Source organism: Parasteatoda tepidariorum, chromosome 3 (assembly GCF_982258835.1).
Source record: "Parasteatoda tepidariorum strain Cologne lab strain chromosome 3, Ptep-v5.0, whole genome shotgun sequence".
NCBI classification, from domain to species: domain Eukaryota; kingdom Metazoa; phylum Arthropoda; class Arachnida; order Araneae; family Theridiidae; genus Parasteatoda; species Parasteatoda tepidariorum.
This window is the reverse complement of record NC_141757.1, coordinates 70,706,137-70,724,709: the sequence shown is the minus strand read 5'-3', so window position 1 is coordinate 70,724,709 and position 18,573 is coordinate 70,706,137. Positions and strand designations below refer to the sequence as shown.

Sequence of the window (18,573 nt, the reverse complement as noted above, 5' to 3'; positions counted from 1 at the left end):
AATTTAATCAATATTACAAAAAATATTGAACACTCGTTATTTATCAGCTTTTATTCATTTATGTTATTAGCTTATTAAAATTGCAAAAGTAAAATCCTTGGTAAAGTTAAAACAATATGAATTTTTCAGTTCAGTGAAGCAATTTTCCTTTTAATCATCGTTTTATATGAATTATTATTATGATGATTGTTTCAAGACCCTGAACTGATGCATGAAACTTGAAGTTACTCAGCTATTTTTTCCCTGAAAATTTTTATTTATTTGTTTATTTATTTACATGCTTCACCACAAAACCTATTTAGTAGTTTAATGTTAGACTGAACAGTGTAAACATGCATGAATGTCATTTAACATTATCCCTCTCATCACAATATTGTTCATCTACATGTTAGCAATAATAGGTTTAGTTCATTTTAGTATACAATACTTTTATAACACCATACAGAATAAGATGTGAATCTGTTTCTTTCAATGTTCTTTCGAATCATATTCTCCAGCAATCAAGGCAAGACCCAGTAGACGTAGATTTTGAATTTAACTTTTGAATTGCTTTTTTAAGAAAAATGAAAGAGAAATCAGAAAAATGAATACATAAAGCTTGTAAAACTTCTTTTCCTATTTATGTAAAAATAATTATTTTTCCTTTTTTATGCATTTTATATTTAATTTAATAGTAGGTAAAATCCACAAACAATTTCCATGGTGAACAAAAATAATAATTTACAAACTCAATATTTAGTACTTGTTTACAATTTTCGCAACAATCTTGAATTAGCAAAAACTCAATATTTATAAAAATCTTGACTTAAGAAACGAATTTAAACTAAATATACAATTTAAAAAGTTAGCGAAATGTTGAATTTATTTTTCTAGATCAATATATAAATATATATACACACAAAAATTATAATTATTGCTTGCGGTTATTATGATAGATGACCGACAGTAAACATGGTGCTCTGCCACTTGCTATGTAGATAATTTTAAAGGCATTTACCCATGATTTAAATATTCAATATTTACCCACCAAATAAAAAACTTACTTGTCAGAATTTTTCAGTAAAGCAGAATTTTTGGTAATATTTTGAGTTATTGAAGCTATTTCCTTTGCCAAAGAATCAATTTTCTTTTGAGCGGCCCCATATTTTCCTTTTGTCACGGCCAGAATTTGATCTTGAATGCTTGAAGTAAAATTTTAAAGAAATTAACAAAAGTATGATAAAATTACAAGAAAAATTACATAAAAAATATGATTTATTTAACATTACTAATAAAATAAGAAATTCTAATTATAAAGAACAGAGAAAAGTAAAGCATTTACTAGTTTTACTGGACTACATTTTTAATGTAAGTAAATTAAACAGAAAAAAAAGACCTCAATTTAGAAAATAGTTGATTCAAATGAGATGTTCATCATATGATTTAAATTTTTTTTAAAAAAAGAGAAATGTACCAAAAGTCCTATTGAAAATTATTGCTGATTCATTGAATTAAGTCTTACCTTTTAACTTTATTTTCGACCACAGAGGCTGTGCTTGTAGCTTTAGCATAATCTAGGAAAGAAATAAGATAGGCATTTATTAGATATAAATTTCAATATTTTAAACTATTTTTGAAAGATATGAATTGAAGAAACATAGTCAAAGTAATGAAGCTTAATTGTTAATTGATCAATGCAGCTCTGAATTTGGTAACCAGAATAGTTGTTTTCATTAAAACTGTGGAAAAATAAGGTGGGGATTTTCAAGAAACGAAGACTTGTTGAACAAAAATTGCGTTAACACTTTTTTAATATACAATTTTTTATGGAAAAAAAAAAGAAAATTTATGTTATTGTGGACATTATAATGAATGTTTCAATGTTTTGAACTCCTTATAAATATATAGTTTAAATATCTTTAGAATTATACATTTATAAAATTTCAAAATATTGAAACATTCATTTAGTTGTGAACTCTGTATTAATCATAAAAAATTTATGAATAAACGATATTTTCTCAAATTGTTAATATAGATGCTAAAAATAAAAAAATTCATTTTTTTTTTTTTAAATTACTGCCAAATCAAAAGCTTTTAGATATAATTACAGGAAAGCAGATAATATAAAGAGGGCATAAAAATGAAACGAAAAAAAAGTTAATTTTTTCAACAATTAATCAAAGTATTAAGAACAATAATGAGAAAACCTTAAAATATTTTAAGGTTTACAGACTAAAAACATTTTTTTCACTAAATACAGAAATTGACTGAAACTGACACAACAGTAATTCATTCTAAGAGATGACTTTGAAAAATAAAATCAAGTGTTGTCTTTCAAAATCAGAATTTTATGTATATCTTTATTTTAATAGATATTTGTGCCAATCTTATCTTCCTGTGATTTCATATGAAAAAAATTTTAAGAATATGAACAACAAAAATTATACAATTAAAAATTGCTTTTATATATCTTCGCATAACAATAACTTCAGTATTTAATACGAAATCTTTAAAGAAGTTTTGATAAAACATAAATATTTTTAATGTGTAATTTGTAATCTCTATCTAACCACCCATGAACAAAATGCATTTAATGTCTTGCTAAAATTGCATCATTGATGAACAAAAATCACTACAGCAACCTAACGGCTAAGCAGAACTAAGTAAGCTGGTCTTAAATTTTTATTAGGGGTATTTAAAATAAGAAGAAAGGAATAAAACCAAGATTCATTCAAATTTTGATCTAAACAACAATTCACACCTTTTAAGAGATTTGCCAAAGATTTTTAATTAATTAAAACATAAATATCAAACAATTTGTTATCACAAAGATAAAGCCAATAAAAACATACCAAGAATTTACATTAATTTTAATAAAAGCAGTTGAAAAGAGATATAGGAATAGGAACAAAATCATACTTTCTTGATGCTGAGCAATCTCTTTCTCAAGCTTTTTAACTAGCTTTTTATCAGGGGCAGCAGCAACAATATTCTTCTCTTGGTCAGAAATTTGATGTTTTAAGCTCTTTTCTTGATCAATATAGCCCTAAAAATGCATTCTTATAAATAAAAAACCTTACATGATTAATAAATTTAGTGGTGATTACTTTCCAAACAAATGCAAATTCCTTGAGATTTCTAGAATTAAATTTAAAAAGTTTCACAGTTTAAATTAACGCATTTTACTTATTAAATTTAAAAAATTATATGGATGTGTATATTTATATATATTAAGAATTAATGTATAATTTTTTTTAATTAAAATTGCTAATTTTTTCATGCTAAAATTGTTTATTAATTTTATTCATAAATTTAATGACAATAAACAAATTTTTATTTACAAAATTTACTGATTTTTAATTCTATTAAAAGATCTAACAAGGAATTAATTTTTAAAAAATGATTATAATGTTTTAAGAGATTTAAATTAAAAATAAAAAAAATTCTTCAGTTAAAAGCTAAAACAACAAAACTATTAATCAGAATTACTTATTAAAATAGAAATGCTGACAAGGAAAAAAAATATTTAGCACTGCATTTTGTAAGGTACAATTGGTTACATAAAACTCTTTTAATGTCCAGTAATAATAGAGTGAAACACACTTAGAGTGTAAAGTTTTGTGTGCCTTATATATTGTAAAACTGTAAGAATTTTCAGAGTAGATGATGAATTTTCCAGATATATTCACATTTTCCAGTGGTAGTTTCGCATTCCTTGAAACTTCCAGACTTTTCCCCCCGATTCCAGAAAGGGAAGCCACACTCAGGGTATCTGCTACATTTTAGATTTTCAAATTCATGACTTTCCATGACTAATTCCAAGAATTTTTCATGAGTTAACGAAGTTACTACTTTCTCCAACAAATACACAACAATAAATTTAAAAAGCATCATGACATCAGTTGAAATGATAAGTATAATCAAAACTGTTATACTCTGCATCCTCATATTTGTAGATTTTAAATTAAAAAAACAGGGTAAAGAAAGAGTTGAAGCAATAAAATAGCTGAATAAAATGCATAAGCAAAATATTTTTCTTTTCTTTTTTTCTGCAGAATTATATTCTAAAGATACTTTTCTTGTTCCTCGGAAAGGAAAGAAATACTCCTGATTTTTCTGTTTTTATTTCAGATTATAAAAAAATTTGCCAATGACTGGTTTGCTTCAGCTAGAATTTTAAATTTATAAAATAAAAAAATTAATAATAACAAAAATTCTGAAATCACAGAAGTTTAAAAGATAATTCGCTCTAAAAATGAGGCCTTCCTTGAACTTTGATGAAACTTTTCTTTCATTTTTTTTAAAGAACACCATAATTTTGAAAGAAAATTATAAAAACATTTTTTATTTTAATAAAATATGACTGTGAGTGGGGATTTTGTTACTAATTCAGATATTCAGAACATCATGAAATTTGGGCAGAGGGTAAATTTCATTTTAAAAATTAGATTTTTTGATTTCTAAATTCATGACTTTCCATGAATTTTTTTTAAAAAAATAGTTAAAATCATGACATTTTATGACAAATTTTGTTCAATAACGAAAAGCATGACTTTCCATGATTTTTTAAGACTTTCCAGCTGCGCGGATACCTTGTACACTGTAAGCTTTGAACTTGAAAATCGATACTTACATCATAATTCATCTGGCTTTTTTTAATAGAAAGTTGCAAAGTGCCTATCTCCTTAGTAGCTTGTTCAACTAGCTCTCCTAGCTCCTTTTTTGTTCTCTTAATATCAGCTAGTTTAGAAACTATAGAATTAATTTCCTTGTTAAGCTGATCAACTTCTTCTTGAGACACATTTTCAACAATACATTGTCCCATTCGACCTTTAAGAACTTTTCCTCCACCTCCACTCATTGTACCTTAATGATAAAAGTAAAAACTTTAAAACTACTCATTCTAACACATAGCGATTTTCACAAAATGAAAACAATTAAAATAAGACAATGGAATTGACAAACATCTCTAAATAATGAAATAATGTTTTAAATAATTCTATTATAATATTGAGCTCACTGTGAAAGACTCTGAATTATTTTAAGAGTAAAAGTGTTGCTGTGAAAGCCAGGAATTTGAAAGACCTTTAGTGAAATCTGTATTAATCTCTTTTTTTCAAACTAATTTCTAAACTTCTATAATTATTATACTTTCTCACAACATGCAATTCATTAACCTTCGTCACTGTCACTTCTACACAAGAATAAAAGAGGACATTTTTCATACTCTTCTGCCATGTATTGTTTCTGGCATTTTCTATTCTAGAGTATATTGAAATTTTTATGTTAAATGTATTTCAATATCACATCTATTATACAACAGAACCCACATGTAACAAACCAGGATTTAATGACTGAATTGAAATATTTTTTGCTTCATACAGTAACATAAATACATAAGAATATTGTCTTTTAGTGAGAAATTCTTTCAAAGTATCTCGGATTTTACAAAGGCAAAATATTTAAAAAAATTTAAATAGTATCAGAAAAGATGAAAAACTGATGAAATAAGTTTCTGTGCCATTTTTAATTTTAAAACCAAAGTCCAGCCCATTATTTCGCTTCATCAAAATGTAAAGAATTTTGAGGGGGTTTTAATATTATTAGAGAAATACCTAATTGCAGAAGCATTTTTGGGAGTCACCAGTAAGAAACGTACTTTCCGGATACTTACCTTTTCTTAAAAGCGTCCTCTATATTTAGCTCTTTAAAATGTTGAATATAAAAATTTCATTTATAAAAGTGTCAAAAATAAAGCAAATGAAATTATAGTGGCTCAGAAGAAGAAACCTTGCCAAAAAAAAATGACATGTTCTAGTGATGAGACAGCATGACAAAACCTCTCACAGTGCTTTGAAGCTATAGAAAATACATACGATGAAATATTTAATGCTTAAAATGTTGTAATAAACAAACTGAGACTGAAACAAAATAAATGTAGTTTCCCTTCTCAATGAAGATTATCTTGAAACAATTTATGAAAGTTGTTTATTTGAGTAAAAAATTTTTTTTTAAACTTTTAATCCGGATTTAGCAAGAGAACAGAACAAATGAGCCTTTTTCTGTTTCCTGAGTACTTTTATATATATATTGTCTTACTGTATTATATTAATATGGGGTTTGAGGTGTGTTAATGAGCATTAAAAAGACTTATTATATAAAAAAGAATCCTAACTATTGAGGAACCTTGAAATGTAAATGGTCAGTTTGATAGATATTTTGAAAAGTTCCATAATACTCACTATTCATTGTAATTATTTATGTACCCATAACTGTCTCAGGATAAAAGAATACAACTACAATGAAACTAAGAAACTCTGTTTAATGCTCACTAAAATTTGCTAACAATCAACAAGATAAGTATTCACAATCCTAAAAATTTTGTTGAGCTAACATTCTTCACTCCAACAATGAGGAACATGCTGCATGCTTACACAATTATGGTTGATAAACAAAAATTAACTCAAGACAAAATTTGTCGATGCTGAACAAGGTTCACAATACAACTTGGACTTAGAACTAACACAAATTGCCGTGATTCTTAGAAAAACATACCTGATACATCAACGAGTTCTCCCTTCAAAGTTACAACTCTGTGGCGAGTATCTCCCTGTAGACCAACTCTTGTTGCCTGTTCAAGATCCTTTGCAACCAATGTATTCCCTAAGGCATAGTAAAAAGCTGGCAAAATGTTCTTATCTTTCACTGTTATCAGATCAAATAATCGTGGAACATTTTCTGGGCTAAAAGTAAAATTACAGTTGTATTATATGCACTACACATACAAATATAGAAACCAATAACTATTAAAACTAAGGTCATACATACGTAGACATTTTTTCTTTGGTGTGTGGTTCGTAAATCTTCATCTACACAAATAAACAAAAATAAAAACACAATTTTACAGTATAGATAATTACATTATACTACTCATTATCCAAACTTAATGTCCACATCTAAAACAACCTGCGTTGACTATCCTTATTACACAAGCAAATCTCATAAATGAACCACAATAAACAAAGAATAATGAATTAATTTCAGCTGTCATCAGTATGAAATTAATCAAAGTTATTATACAATTAATTATTTTCTGTTTTGTTAGGTAAAAAATCAATTATATTCATTGTTTAATAAATTTAATATATTGTTTAATATTTTAATATATAAATTTTATATTTAATATAATAATAATGTTCAGCGGTCAAGTAAACTCATGCAGTTAAAATCACTAAAAACACCCATAGATAACTAAATTTGGATCAGTGTTACACTTTAACTAATCATTTGACTAATCGTTCAGCAGATTAAAAACAAGCTTATTTTAATGTTTCCATTATTTATGTTAAACAAATTAGAATGACTAGATGGGTAATACTATAATATTTTTATCAAAATATAGGTAAATAATAAAATTTAATGTTTACACATCGTTAAAGATGTCAAATTGTTATGAAAACATTTTAATTTCATAGAACTATAGGACAAATATTTATCTATGGTTAAAATTAGAAATTAAGATTAACTTTCTCTAAACAATTTCTTCAGCAATAAAGCATATTAAATGCCATTTTGTAGTAGCCAAACAATATGAATAAATTAAAAACTATATAAAACAATAAAAATTTATTCACTGACAGCTTTGGGTATAAAATGTCTATATCATAGAAACAACATTCCTTACAGCTTATAAGGTAAACACAATTATTAAACTATATAGAGTTCAAAAGATAATTAGGTTGCTAATAAAATTCTAGGCTGAGTTAAAATCCAATAATTCTAATCATAAATAGACCACTGCTCTGCCAAACTAATGAACAATCTAAATTAAATTTTTTTTAAAAAACTAATTTTATCACAAATTTAATTAAATGGATTATAACTGCTTTAATTAATGTAAACAAGAATAATTTACTACTTTTGAAGAAATGCAAAAAATAATTTTAGTCCCTTTAAAACTAATTATTTATCAGTTATAATTCTAAACTTAAACATACATTTGAATGTCTTAAAATTAATAAAATTAATGAATAATTTCTACAATTTTAACTTAATTTTAAATATTAAAAATTTATCCATAACTTTTTAATAAAACAAAACATGCACCAAAGATAGAACATTTACCTTATCTAATGCTATAAATGTAGTATATCCTAAGTTATTCTGTTTCAAATATTCAACACAATCTTGAGCAGTATCTATAGTATCTGTAACAATGTTATCTAAAGGTCCACAAGCTGTAGATATAGCTATGTCATATTTCGGATCAATAGCTCCAAGATCTCCCTAAATGAGAAAACAAAAATATTTAAATAATACTTAGAAAACAAGAGAGGTTAGCATATGTATCTTTTAGCTGCAAATTTATTTTTTGCTATACATAATAATATGCAGAAACAATATTATTTCAAAAGAAAATAACAAGAAGTTTTCATTCAATATATCTTTTGAAAGTTTCAAGTTGAATGTAATTTTATTTTTTTTTAAATTTTTACAATATATTTATATATAAATGATGATGGCAGCCATGGTCAAATGTTCAAGAACGCAGGCAAACAGTTGGATGGAAAATTATATTTATTTAAAGTCATTGTAAAAAGATGACAGAGCTTCACTTAGCCTATTTAAATAATTTCAAGCATTAGCAGAGTCCAAATCACACTCTGAAATCTGAGTGCTAGAGCTTTTATCTTAGGGAAAGTAGCATAAGTGTTTCTCTCTATTGTTTTAGGTCTCAGGGAAAAAGGGAAACATTTCTAATTTTAATTGGTCTATTAAATGGGTCGTGGGAGTTATTCTTTTCCACAAGTTAGCAAAGGGGAAAACGCATAAATATTAACCAATGCAAAAACAAATTAAAAGACAGGGTGTAAATATTAAAGCATGAAAAAGAGCTTTTCGTTTTGAATAATAAATTAAGAAAAAGATTTAGATAAAGGAATAATATAAAAAATTAGTTAAAGCTTTTCATGTTACTTAAAAAACTAAACCTAGTCATCATTTTTGACACCTAACTTTTAAAATACTATTGCTCTGGCGATTCAATTTCTGACGGAGATATACGTCGGATAGGAAGTTACAAGTACAGTAGAGCGCCGATTATCAGAACTGCTCGGGACCGAACATGGTTCGGATAATGAAAAGTTCGGATAATTGGAAAGTTGTTTAAAATCTAGTGTAAATGATTATTATTTATGCATTAACTTCCCTTCGCACCTTTTGTAGGGTTAGGACTGGCAGTACTATGTTGTCTGGGGTGTTTAAAATTTTTTTCCTTTTTCAATTTTTAAATATTTTTAATATTTTTTTTTTCATTTTGAATTATTTTTATCATATTTAAGTTTTTTATAATTTTTTTGTCAATTACTGATTTTAAAACATTTTTCATTATTTTCCATTGCAAGAGAAATCCAGCAAAGATCTCGTATCAAAGAAGACGCGTTTTTTTAGCAGCCATTTATCCCTTATCGTTTTTTTTAGCAGCCATTCATCCCTTATTCTTTTTAAGTAAATCAACTGAACTGGATCGACATCATTTTGACGTTCTAGCCACTTCATTGCGAAATCTAATGGATTGCATGCTTCTATATGAGAAGGTCCACTGTCTTGAACTTGATCACCTACTTCTTTCACTTCGTCTGTAGAGTTCCCATTTTCATTCAAAATTTCAGCAACAATTTCATCATTTTCATCCGAAAGATCTACTGGTTCAGAAACTTCAGTTTCGTTTGTTTTTCTGTTAAGAATTTTATTCCAAGATTTAAGATTCCAAGCACTGTAATCACTAATTATTTACCATAAGTTACAACTACCCATTCCCCAATTATAGAACTTCAGAACTTATCAATTCATAAACTCCTTCTGCGTTCCAACCATTATAGACTATCAAAATGAAGTTCTTGGAAGATAATTTTCTGTTGTAAAGGGCTAAAGGGGTATGTAGGTTTACCTGTATCACAATACATGCATGTATGGCAACTATAAGAAAACTGCTAAAAAGGTTGTAAATTAAATATGGTCTTCAGATGTAGGGGGTATTATTTATTCTTCTCAATATAGAAAAATTGTCGATAGGTTAAAAAGTATTCTAAACTTTAAAAAAAACTAATTCAGACACAGTTCGGATAATTGGACGTTCGGATAATAAGGGTTCGGATAATCGGCGCTCTACTGTATATATATATATATATATATATATATATATATATATATATATATATATATATATATATATATATATATATATATATATATATAACGTAATAAATAAAAACAAAAAACACGAAGAAAATTAAGAAAAACAATAAGTTTTAATTATTGGCCATAGAGCTGCCAGTAAATAGAACTCATAAAATAAGTTCAAAATGTAGAGAAAACAAGGAAAAATTACAGAACAATGAAAAAAAGGAAAAATAATAAAAATAACAAAAAGCAGGGGGGGGGGACAAAAAAATTTAAAATCCAGAAAATAAAAGATATAATCTTTTCTTCAGCTCACACGATTATATCCGCAAAAATGAGTGCTTTCTAATATTGCATCAATATAGCCTAAGCAAAATATATCAATACAATACTGTGAGAAGCACTCCAAAAAAATTACCTACAAAAAAATTACAACAAATAAAATAGAACACAATAAGTAAAAATATCATCATGTAAAAGCAGAAAATAAATTATAAAGAAAAAACAGAATAAAACATGAAATGAAATCCATAAAGCGAGTAGCGAATTCAAATGAACTTACATGAAAGGGAAATTTTTCAAGAATGATTTAAAATTTTTTCGTAATAAGATTGTCAGATTGCAAAAAAATGAAAACAAAAGCGCAAATTGAGCTAAAAGTGTAACTAGGGGAGTTTGTATTAAAGTGTGTTCTTGCTGCATTACTGAAATGTGTTTGATTTGTTAGTTACCAAGGATGGACCTGAAAATGGATGTGCGCAAGGTAATATTATACTGGATAATTTAAAGAAGTTGACAAGAAATAATTTTTGAAAATAAATATTTATTTATGAAAAAAAATATATAAAATAGAAAAGAGAAAGAAACATGAATTGCCTGTTTTCCACATAATTTTAGCCACGGATTTGCCCGAAATGGATTTGCACATGGAAAAATTATATAAATTAACAAAGAAAATTTTTGTAAATGTATCTACAATAATATATGATTAACTCAATGATTTTATATAGAATTTTATTACTTTAGTTGGGTATCCACTGCTTTTTATCAAATTTTGAAAGAGTTTATCTAATTGTTTTTTAGATAAATAAATATTACTACATATTCTTTTAATTCCATTCATTTCATTAAAGGTGGTATTTAAATAGATGTTCCTAGAAACATTAGAATTCCAAGTAATTAGTTTATTTATATTAAAATTAAAATAATTTCTTTTATCGTACAAATCAACAAAGTAGATATTTTCTTCTTTTATAATACCCAAATCCAAAAAATTGAAATTAATATTATCATCATGATTACGAAGCAAGATTAATTCCTTGGTGTAAATATTATTTAATAAAATAGTATAATCTTGAAAATTAAAGATAATTAAATCATCAATAAATCTAAAAACAAATTTAATACTAAGAGTATAATTATTTTCATAATAATGCAAAAATAAGTTAGCTAAAAGAGATGAATAATTAGATCCTTGCGGTATTCCATCAATTTGAAGAAAAATATCCCTTCCATTGTAAAGATAATTACTAAAAAGACAAAAATTAATCAGAATTTCCCAATAATCGAAATCGCAACAAAGGATATTTTTAAAATCATAGTAATAATTCAAAAGGACATCTTTTAGTTTAAAAGGGGGAATGCTATTGAAAAGATCCTGGAAATCAAAAGTCGCAATAGAATTAATTTTATCATGTTTAATGAATTCTAAATTTGGTTGATTATTAGTGATAATCCAAGAGAAACCTTCTTCAGAAATATTGTTAATTATTTTATTTAAGTAGTTAGAGAAAATGGTGCCAGGCTTAGTTAGATAAGTATTAAATCCACATGTGATAGTTCTAAATTTTACAGGAATTTTATGAAATTTAGGACTGATAATTAAGTAAGGAAATTGTATATTGCTAATTTTAATTTTTAATCTCTTATATAAAGCTCAAATTTTTTTAATGACAATTATTTAAATTACTAAGTTTAAAATTTTTACTGTTTTTTAATTCCGTATTTAAAAGTTCAACATAGAATTTTTTTACAGAAGATTGCATAATTATTGTTAGCTATTACAAAATTACTCACATTTAGTTATTTTTATTTTTTCCCCTTTTTTTTATTGCTCTGTAATTTTCCCTTGTTTTCTCTACATTTCGAACTTTATATATATAGAGAGAGAGGGAGAGGTTAATCGGTGAAATACTTTACCAGTCGCCCATAAACTCCAGTTAGTCTACCCTTCTTTTTCTCATCTAAGAAGGCTTTGGTCAAAGTACTTCGATTCTGTGAAGAACTTAAGGAATTTGTAGTCTCATCAAGTTTAATTCGCAAGTGCTTCAACTGAAAACAAGAATTCAAGGAATATAGTTTCTAGTACTAATTTTCATATTAAAATAATTTTAGTCAAATTAAAATTTTGAAAAACAAGATTACACTCTATAAAAGGAATTTACACAAAGCTCATTTAAAATTACTTCTAAATAGTATACTAGAGATTATATAATAAAAAAAATTAGACAAAGATTAAAATAAGATACTATTATAATAGTATACTAGTATATGATAAGATAATAGTATACTATTTAAAGATAAGATTTAAATACTATACTAGAGATTAAATAATAAAAAAATTAGATAAAGATTAAAATAAAGTCATAAATATTTATGATTAATGTTAAAATATTTTAGGCTTAATTTACAATATACCAAATCATACACTAGTTAACACACAAATACTTAATATTACTTAAAATACCTCATTAATTTTTTTAATTAAAAAAATTTTATATTGCAGCAAAGAAAGAATATATTTTTTTAAGTTGCAAAAAAAAAATTTAACAAAAGAAATCATATTTAACAAAATAAAATCAATCAAATAAAATTAAATTTAACAGTAATATAACAATTAATCTGCATACATAGAAAGGCAGCCTGGGAGAGTAGGAAAGACAGGCACAGGTCGGTAAAAGCACATCATTATTTAGCCATTATTGTGAAAAGAGCTATCATCCAAGTAACACAAAATCGAAATGCTTCTGTATAAAAATTAGGGTAAATCTTGCAAACAAGTCTTGATAAACTCTTAAGTCAGATGTAAAAAGGGAATTATTATTTCTCATAACTTGTTCAAAAAAAAAAAAGTTAATGGATATCTTCAGTTCTCACACTTAAGTGAGAGAAAAACTTAAAGTACGTTAATACTTTACGTAGCGTAGCATACTCTAATTAAATTTAGAACTAAAATGCCGGATATGAATACTAAATGTGACAACGCATTTCGTTTTGAATAATAAATTAAGAAAGAAAATTTAGATAAAGAAATAACATAAAAGAATTGGTAAAGCTCTTTATGCTTTTATATATATATATATATATATATATATATATATATATATATATATATATATATATATATATATATATATATATATATATATATACACATGTGTTTGATTATTCAAGCATGAAATACTAAGAGTTAACCACCCCCGATTTTCTACAAGAAATCTTACTTACATTGCATCAATATTACTGACATAGTAAAAAAAGATATGTTACTACTTGCTTAAAAAAAAAAAAGAGATTGGACAAGTTATTTTATAAAATATAATTTAAAGAAATGTTACTCTACTCATACATTTTTTATAAAAATTTTAATGAACCCTTTCTGAAAAAAGTGTAATTTTAAATAAAAATTAACAAATAATAATGTTAATCAATATTTAAATCAATATTTAAATCATTATTATAACAGTTATATGCAAAAGCTTTTACTAGAAAATGAAGTCCCACACTGTTATAACTAGCTGTTTGGAAAATTTAGGATCTGTACAGACCTTTTTTTTTAAAATCTAATTTTATTACATTTATACAACGCAAATAATGTGGAAAAAAATAAAACATGTAAAAAAAATTATAATTCTTTCATATTGAACAACGTTTTGTTATCTAACAAAAGATAGTCGTTCCACAGAAAGTTTGCTTTTTGATAATTCATACCAAGGGAAACTAAGTATAGTTTGTCTTGATGTCTTCCTAGATTGTGATTGTCAAACATGCAATAAAATTGTTTGTTTTTATTTATGTAAAAACAATTACAAGCGAAGGACAATGAAAATCACAGATAGAGACAATCCAAGGCTTACAATAATTTCATATAAGAAAACTCAGAAGCATCTAATACAACAAACGTAGAAAGAAATTATTAGCTCTAAAATTAAAATAAAAAATTGGAAGAAGTGGAATGTAAAAAAGTATCCTTTTATAAAAGAAAGAAAATGTATACTTCTTCATTAAGAGTGTTTTCGTTCTTTTCTTTTTCAACTAACTCCACTTTTGCTGATTTCAATTTACACTGAACTTCAGGTAATCTTTCATTTGCTTTTTTAATGGCTCTAAAAAAAGTAATTATTACATAATCAAAAACAAAATAAAAAAATTATGAATATATCTCAGTTTTTATTTTAATGAAATTAAGAAATTACATATCAAACTAATTAAAGAAAAAGGATTTTTAAAATTACCTGTCTTCATCCTGAATTAAAGAAGTAACTTTATCATAGTCAGTTTGCATAGATTCTAATTTTTCAATTTCCTTTCTTTCTGAACTTAAACAAAGATCCAATTCAGATTGAGCCAAATCCAACTGTAAAAAAAAAAATAAGCTTTTCTATGAAATAAATTAAAATAATGACAACAAAGAAAAGTAATCAATATGCAAAATTTTCAGTATTTTGACCAGTTCGCACATAAAATATAAATCTTAAAGCACATCAATACATTTTTTACTTCATATTCAGTATTACGTTTTATTGAAACCTACACCATTTCAACAAAGCCTTCCTGAAATTTTTTCCCAACACAACACTTAGATTATGGACTTGTAACAGCTTTTACCCCTGGCAAAAGTCAATTTGGAACATCGAAGTGGTGAGTTCAAAACAGTATTGCACTTAAAATACGTAATGCTATATATTTTAAAACTATTGGAAATAAGAAAGCGTCCTGTGATGAAATTGCGGCGACATTGTCGCACAATGTTTCAAAGTTTTCGAAGAAAGATTTTTCATTTGGAAAGGGAAAAATTCTGGTTTTCCTTTCTAAAACATTTTTCAAAAAATGCTTGTTTTATTTCTGTAGAATTTTTTTCAAAGATGTCTTTCTTGGGCATCAGAGAGGAAATGAATGATAGTGATTCTTCTGTTCTCATTTAAGATTTTTTTAAAAAATCAGTAATTACTGGCTTTAGCTAGAATTCAAATTAATAACATAAAATAAAAAATTCAGAAATCGTGAAAGTTTAAAAGGCAGTTTTCTCTAGATATGATATTCCTTCTTTCATTTTTTCCCTTTAAAGAACATCTTGTTTTACATACACTTATTTGAGTATCTCTTTTTTAAAAATTGCTATTGACTTGATTTCATTGTCGATCTTTATTTTGGGAGTTACTATACGGATGCTATGATTTTTAATTCATGTATAAATTTGAATTTATTAACGTTTCATTTATTTACGAATTTTAATTTGTGAAATGATTTACAAAATTCGAAAGAGGAAATAATTAGTGCATTTTTCTGCCTACAAAATGCGAGAATATTGCCTATAATATTCGAATTTAAAAAATATTACTTTTACAATTAAAAAATTTTTATACATATTAATTTCATACTTTCTTCTGTAAACACAACGTTTCTGTTACTTTAAATTAGTAATTATTATAATTGTTTTTGCAAAATATTAGTGATAGGAAAATTTGTCGCAGAAAGCCTGAAAAAAATTCTGCCACAGGGAGAAAGCAGTCCCTGCGCAATTTTTACTCATACAAAAAACCAACTTGGGGACTGGAAGTCATGAATTCATGAAGGCACTTAAAATATTATAAGCATATTTTTAACTTGTAAAAAACAGTGAATCCATTTTTACCTCTGCTGAAGCAGAGAAATGCTGCTGAAACCAATGTTAATGTAAAGAAGTGAGCCAGGAAGCATAAGTTTCTGAAACTCAATGCTAATACAGAATGTAATGTGGTAAAATCTTGAAGTCAGATCAGCTGAATGCAGTATAGCAATTTTAATTGTGCCAGATGCTAGTTCACATTAAAAGAAACTTATAACCTTGTCAAAAGTATTTTAAAGAAAACAAATAGAAAAAAAAAAAATTTTTTTTAATTTAACCCTGAGGAATATAAGTAAGAAATTTTGTGTCAAATCAATTCAAATCAAAATTCAATAAAAAATTCAAACCAATTTGCAGCTTTAATTGCTACGATTACATTTTAAAAACTATTAGTTCCATCTATTTAATTTTGTTATTAAATTTACAATAAAAAAATCAGATAGAAATATGAAACTATATAGTAGCAATGCCAGTTAAATACATATACCTAAATAAAAAACTAAACTTTTTTAATTTAGAACTTTGAAAACTTAAAACTATTAGTCCTATCAGCTTTGATTCAGTCTAACGCAATTCAGCAGATGAAAATACATCAGGATTTTCAAGATACATTGCATTAAACAAATGAAGGGACCCTCAGTTAATACTTTTAAAATGTCACCATTAAGAAAATATTGAGTGTTTTATTTATTTTCTTCATAAAAATAACTCAAGAGTACTGAAAATTCCTAAAACCACAAATTCAATAAGATACTAAGAGCCCTTAACATAGCATTAATTTTACAGTTAGTGAATCAGTATCCTCGAATGCTAACTTTGTGATTTTGGAATTACAAATTAGTCTCATAGACATACCCGGGCAGTTAAAAAAAAAAGCTCATTAGTGATATTCTACTTGATTAATAATTGATCTTTTTCTATCTTGTTTGGCATTTTCATTTATTTATTGCATTAGTTACAACACCTGTTTGATACTTATATGTTACAATTTTTGTAACCATTTACTAATGTTTCTGATTTGATATACCCTTAACAAAATTTTCTTACCATATAATCAACTATTATCAGTATTGACTGACATGTATCTATTCTGTGTTTATGAGAACTATTACTGCTGTCACTATTTTTCTTGTATCGAAAAAATTATTTGTGAATGTGTACTGTCAAAGAATTTTTAGAGTTTGTATGTCCCCAACAACTATTGTCAAAAATTCAAAACTGTTCGTTCAAGCAACAAAAGTGCACAGAAATAGGTAAAAAAAAAATCCAATTTTATATCTTTTTTTTTTTGTCTTTTCCTTTTAAATCAATAAATTTGAATTTTGAACTTTTTTTTAATTTTTCTTAAACTTAAATTCTAGATTTTGTCTTTAATATTTTCTAAAAATTTTTATAACATGATTATTACTTAAAATTTAGTTGAAATAAAATTTTCTTATGGCAGTGAATTAATTTACAGTCCTAGTTATTAAATCAAAATAAATAACATGAAATCAAAGTTTTTTTCAATTGTTTTAAAGTAAACTACACTAACCTCAGATTTCTTTTGATTCACTGTATCTTTCAGCTGAACTAATTCTTTTTCTAGACTATCTTTTTCTTCTTGAAATCCTTGAATTTCATCTTTCATACTACCCATCAGCTGCAAATAAATACTATATATTATCCACAAATTTTTACTTTAAAGAGTTTACAATACAGTAGTGAGGACAGGTTACACACATCCCAAATCAATAAAAAAATCCTAATCGTTGAAAACTTATATCACCAATGTACTTTCGTTTTTCACAAAATCTATAAAATTTATCACTTAAGAAAAACATATTTAAATAGAGATCAACATATAAATATTGAAGGAGAAATTCAAGTATTGAACAAAATTCTAATTACTTCTGTTAATTTATCCTCTTCAACAGCTTTTGTTGCCTCAATTTTCTTTTTCTTTTCTTCCAACTCAGAAATTTCTCCTTTTAATGTTTCCGGCTGTTTTTTCAATTTTGATATCTGTTTTAAGCAAAAAAGAACAAATGTATAATCTCAACTATATACAGCATGTTTGAAACAAACATAAACAAATAAAATCAGACTAAAAAAATTATCATTCTCTTCCTGTACCTAAATAATTGACAAATTTGGACTTACTAATTGAACTATAATGATTATCTATCATATTGTCATTATTTTAAGAACACAAGTTTACAAAAAAAGTAATAATCTATATTAAGCTTGTACTTCAAAACAAGAATAAAAGTATGGAACCAAACAAGAGAAAATTTTTCCACAAAAAAAAATTGACGAGAGTTTTCATATATTATAAATTTATGTTTTTATCAGTACTGAACACAAATCTGCCTTTTATGACAAAAATTTTTTCTGCAAACATACTTTTTCCAGAGAATAAGGGAAAATTATGGTTATTTGGAGGGTGGTGCAGTCCCCTTAGGTGGTGGAAATTTTCTTTTATATATTTCTATCTTGTATTTCATACAAATTCAACCCACTATTAATTATAATCAGAATCATTG

The 18,573-nt window shown here is 25.7% G+C and overlaps 1 protein-coding gene across 2 annotated transcripts in view; it reads right to left on the bottom strand.

Annotated features, from left to right (window-relative positions):
• The window catches only part of LOC107452653 (structural maintenance of chromosomes protein 4), a 55,996-nt gene that overhangs the window by 10,690 nt on the left and 26,733 nt on the right, over window positions 1-18,573 (bottom strand). For both annotated transcript variants that reach the window (XM_016069198.5, XM_016069199.4), the window contains exons 10-21: window positions 17,939-18,052; window positions 17,583-17,690; window positions 14,676-14,797; window positions 14,438-14,546; window positions 12,361-12,492; window positions 8,104-8,265; window positions 6,808-6,848; window positions 6,535-6,722; window positions 4,613-4,845; window positions 2,899-3,025; window positions 1,502-1,553; window positions 1,044-1,181 (exon numbers count right to left, since the gene is read on the bottom strand). In XM_016069198.5, the coding sequence (XP_015924684.1) occupies window positions 1,044-1,181; window positions 1,502-1,553; window positions 2,899-3,025; window positions 4,613-4,845; window positions 6,535-6,722; window positions 6,808-6,848; window positions 8,104-8,265; window positions 12,361-12,492; window positions 14,438-14,546; window positions 14,676-14,797; window positions 17,583-17,690; window positions 17,939-18,052 (1,526 nt within the window). The remainder of the gene's footprint in view (window positions 1-1,043; window positions 1,182-1,501; window positions 1,554-2,898; window positions 3,026-4,612; window positions 4,846-6,534; window positions 6,723-6,807; window positions 6,849-8,103; window positions 8,266-12,360; window positions 12,493-14,437; window positions 14,547-14,675; window positions 14,798-17,582; window positions 17,691-17,938; window positions 18,053-18,573) is intronic.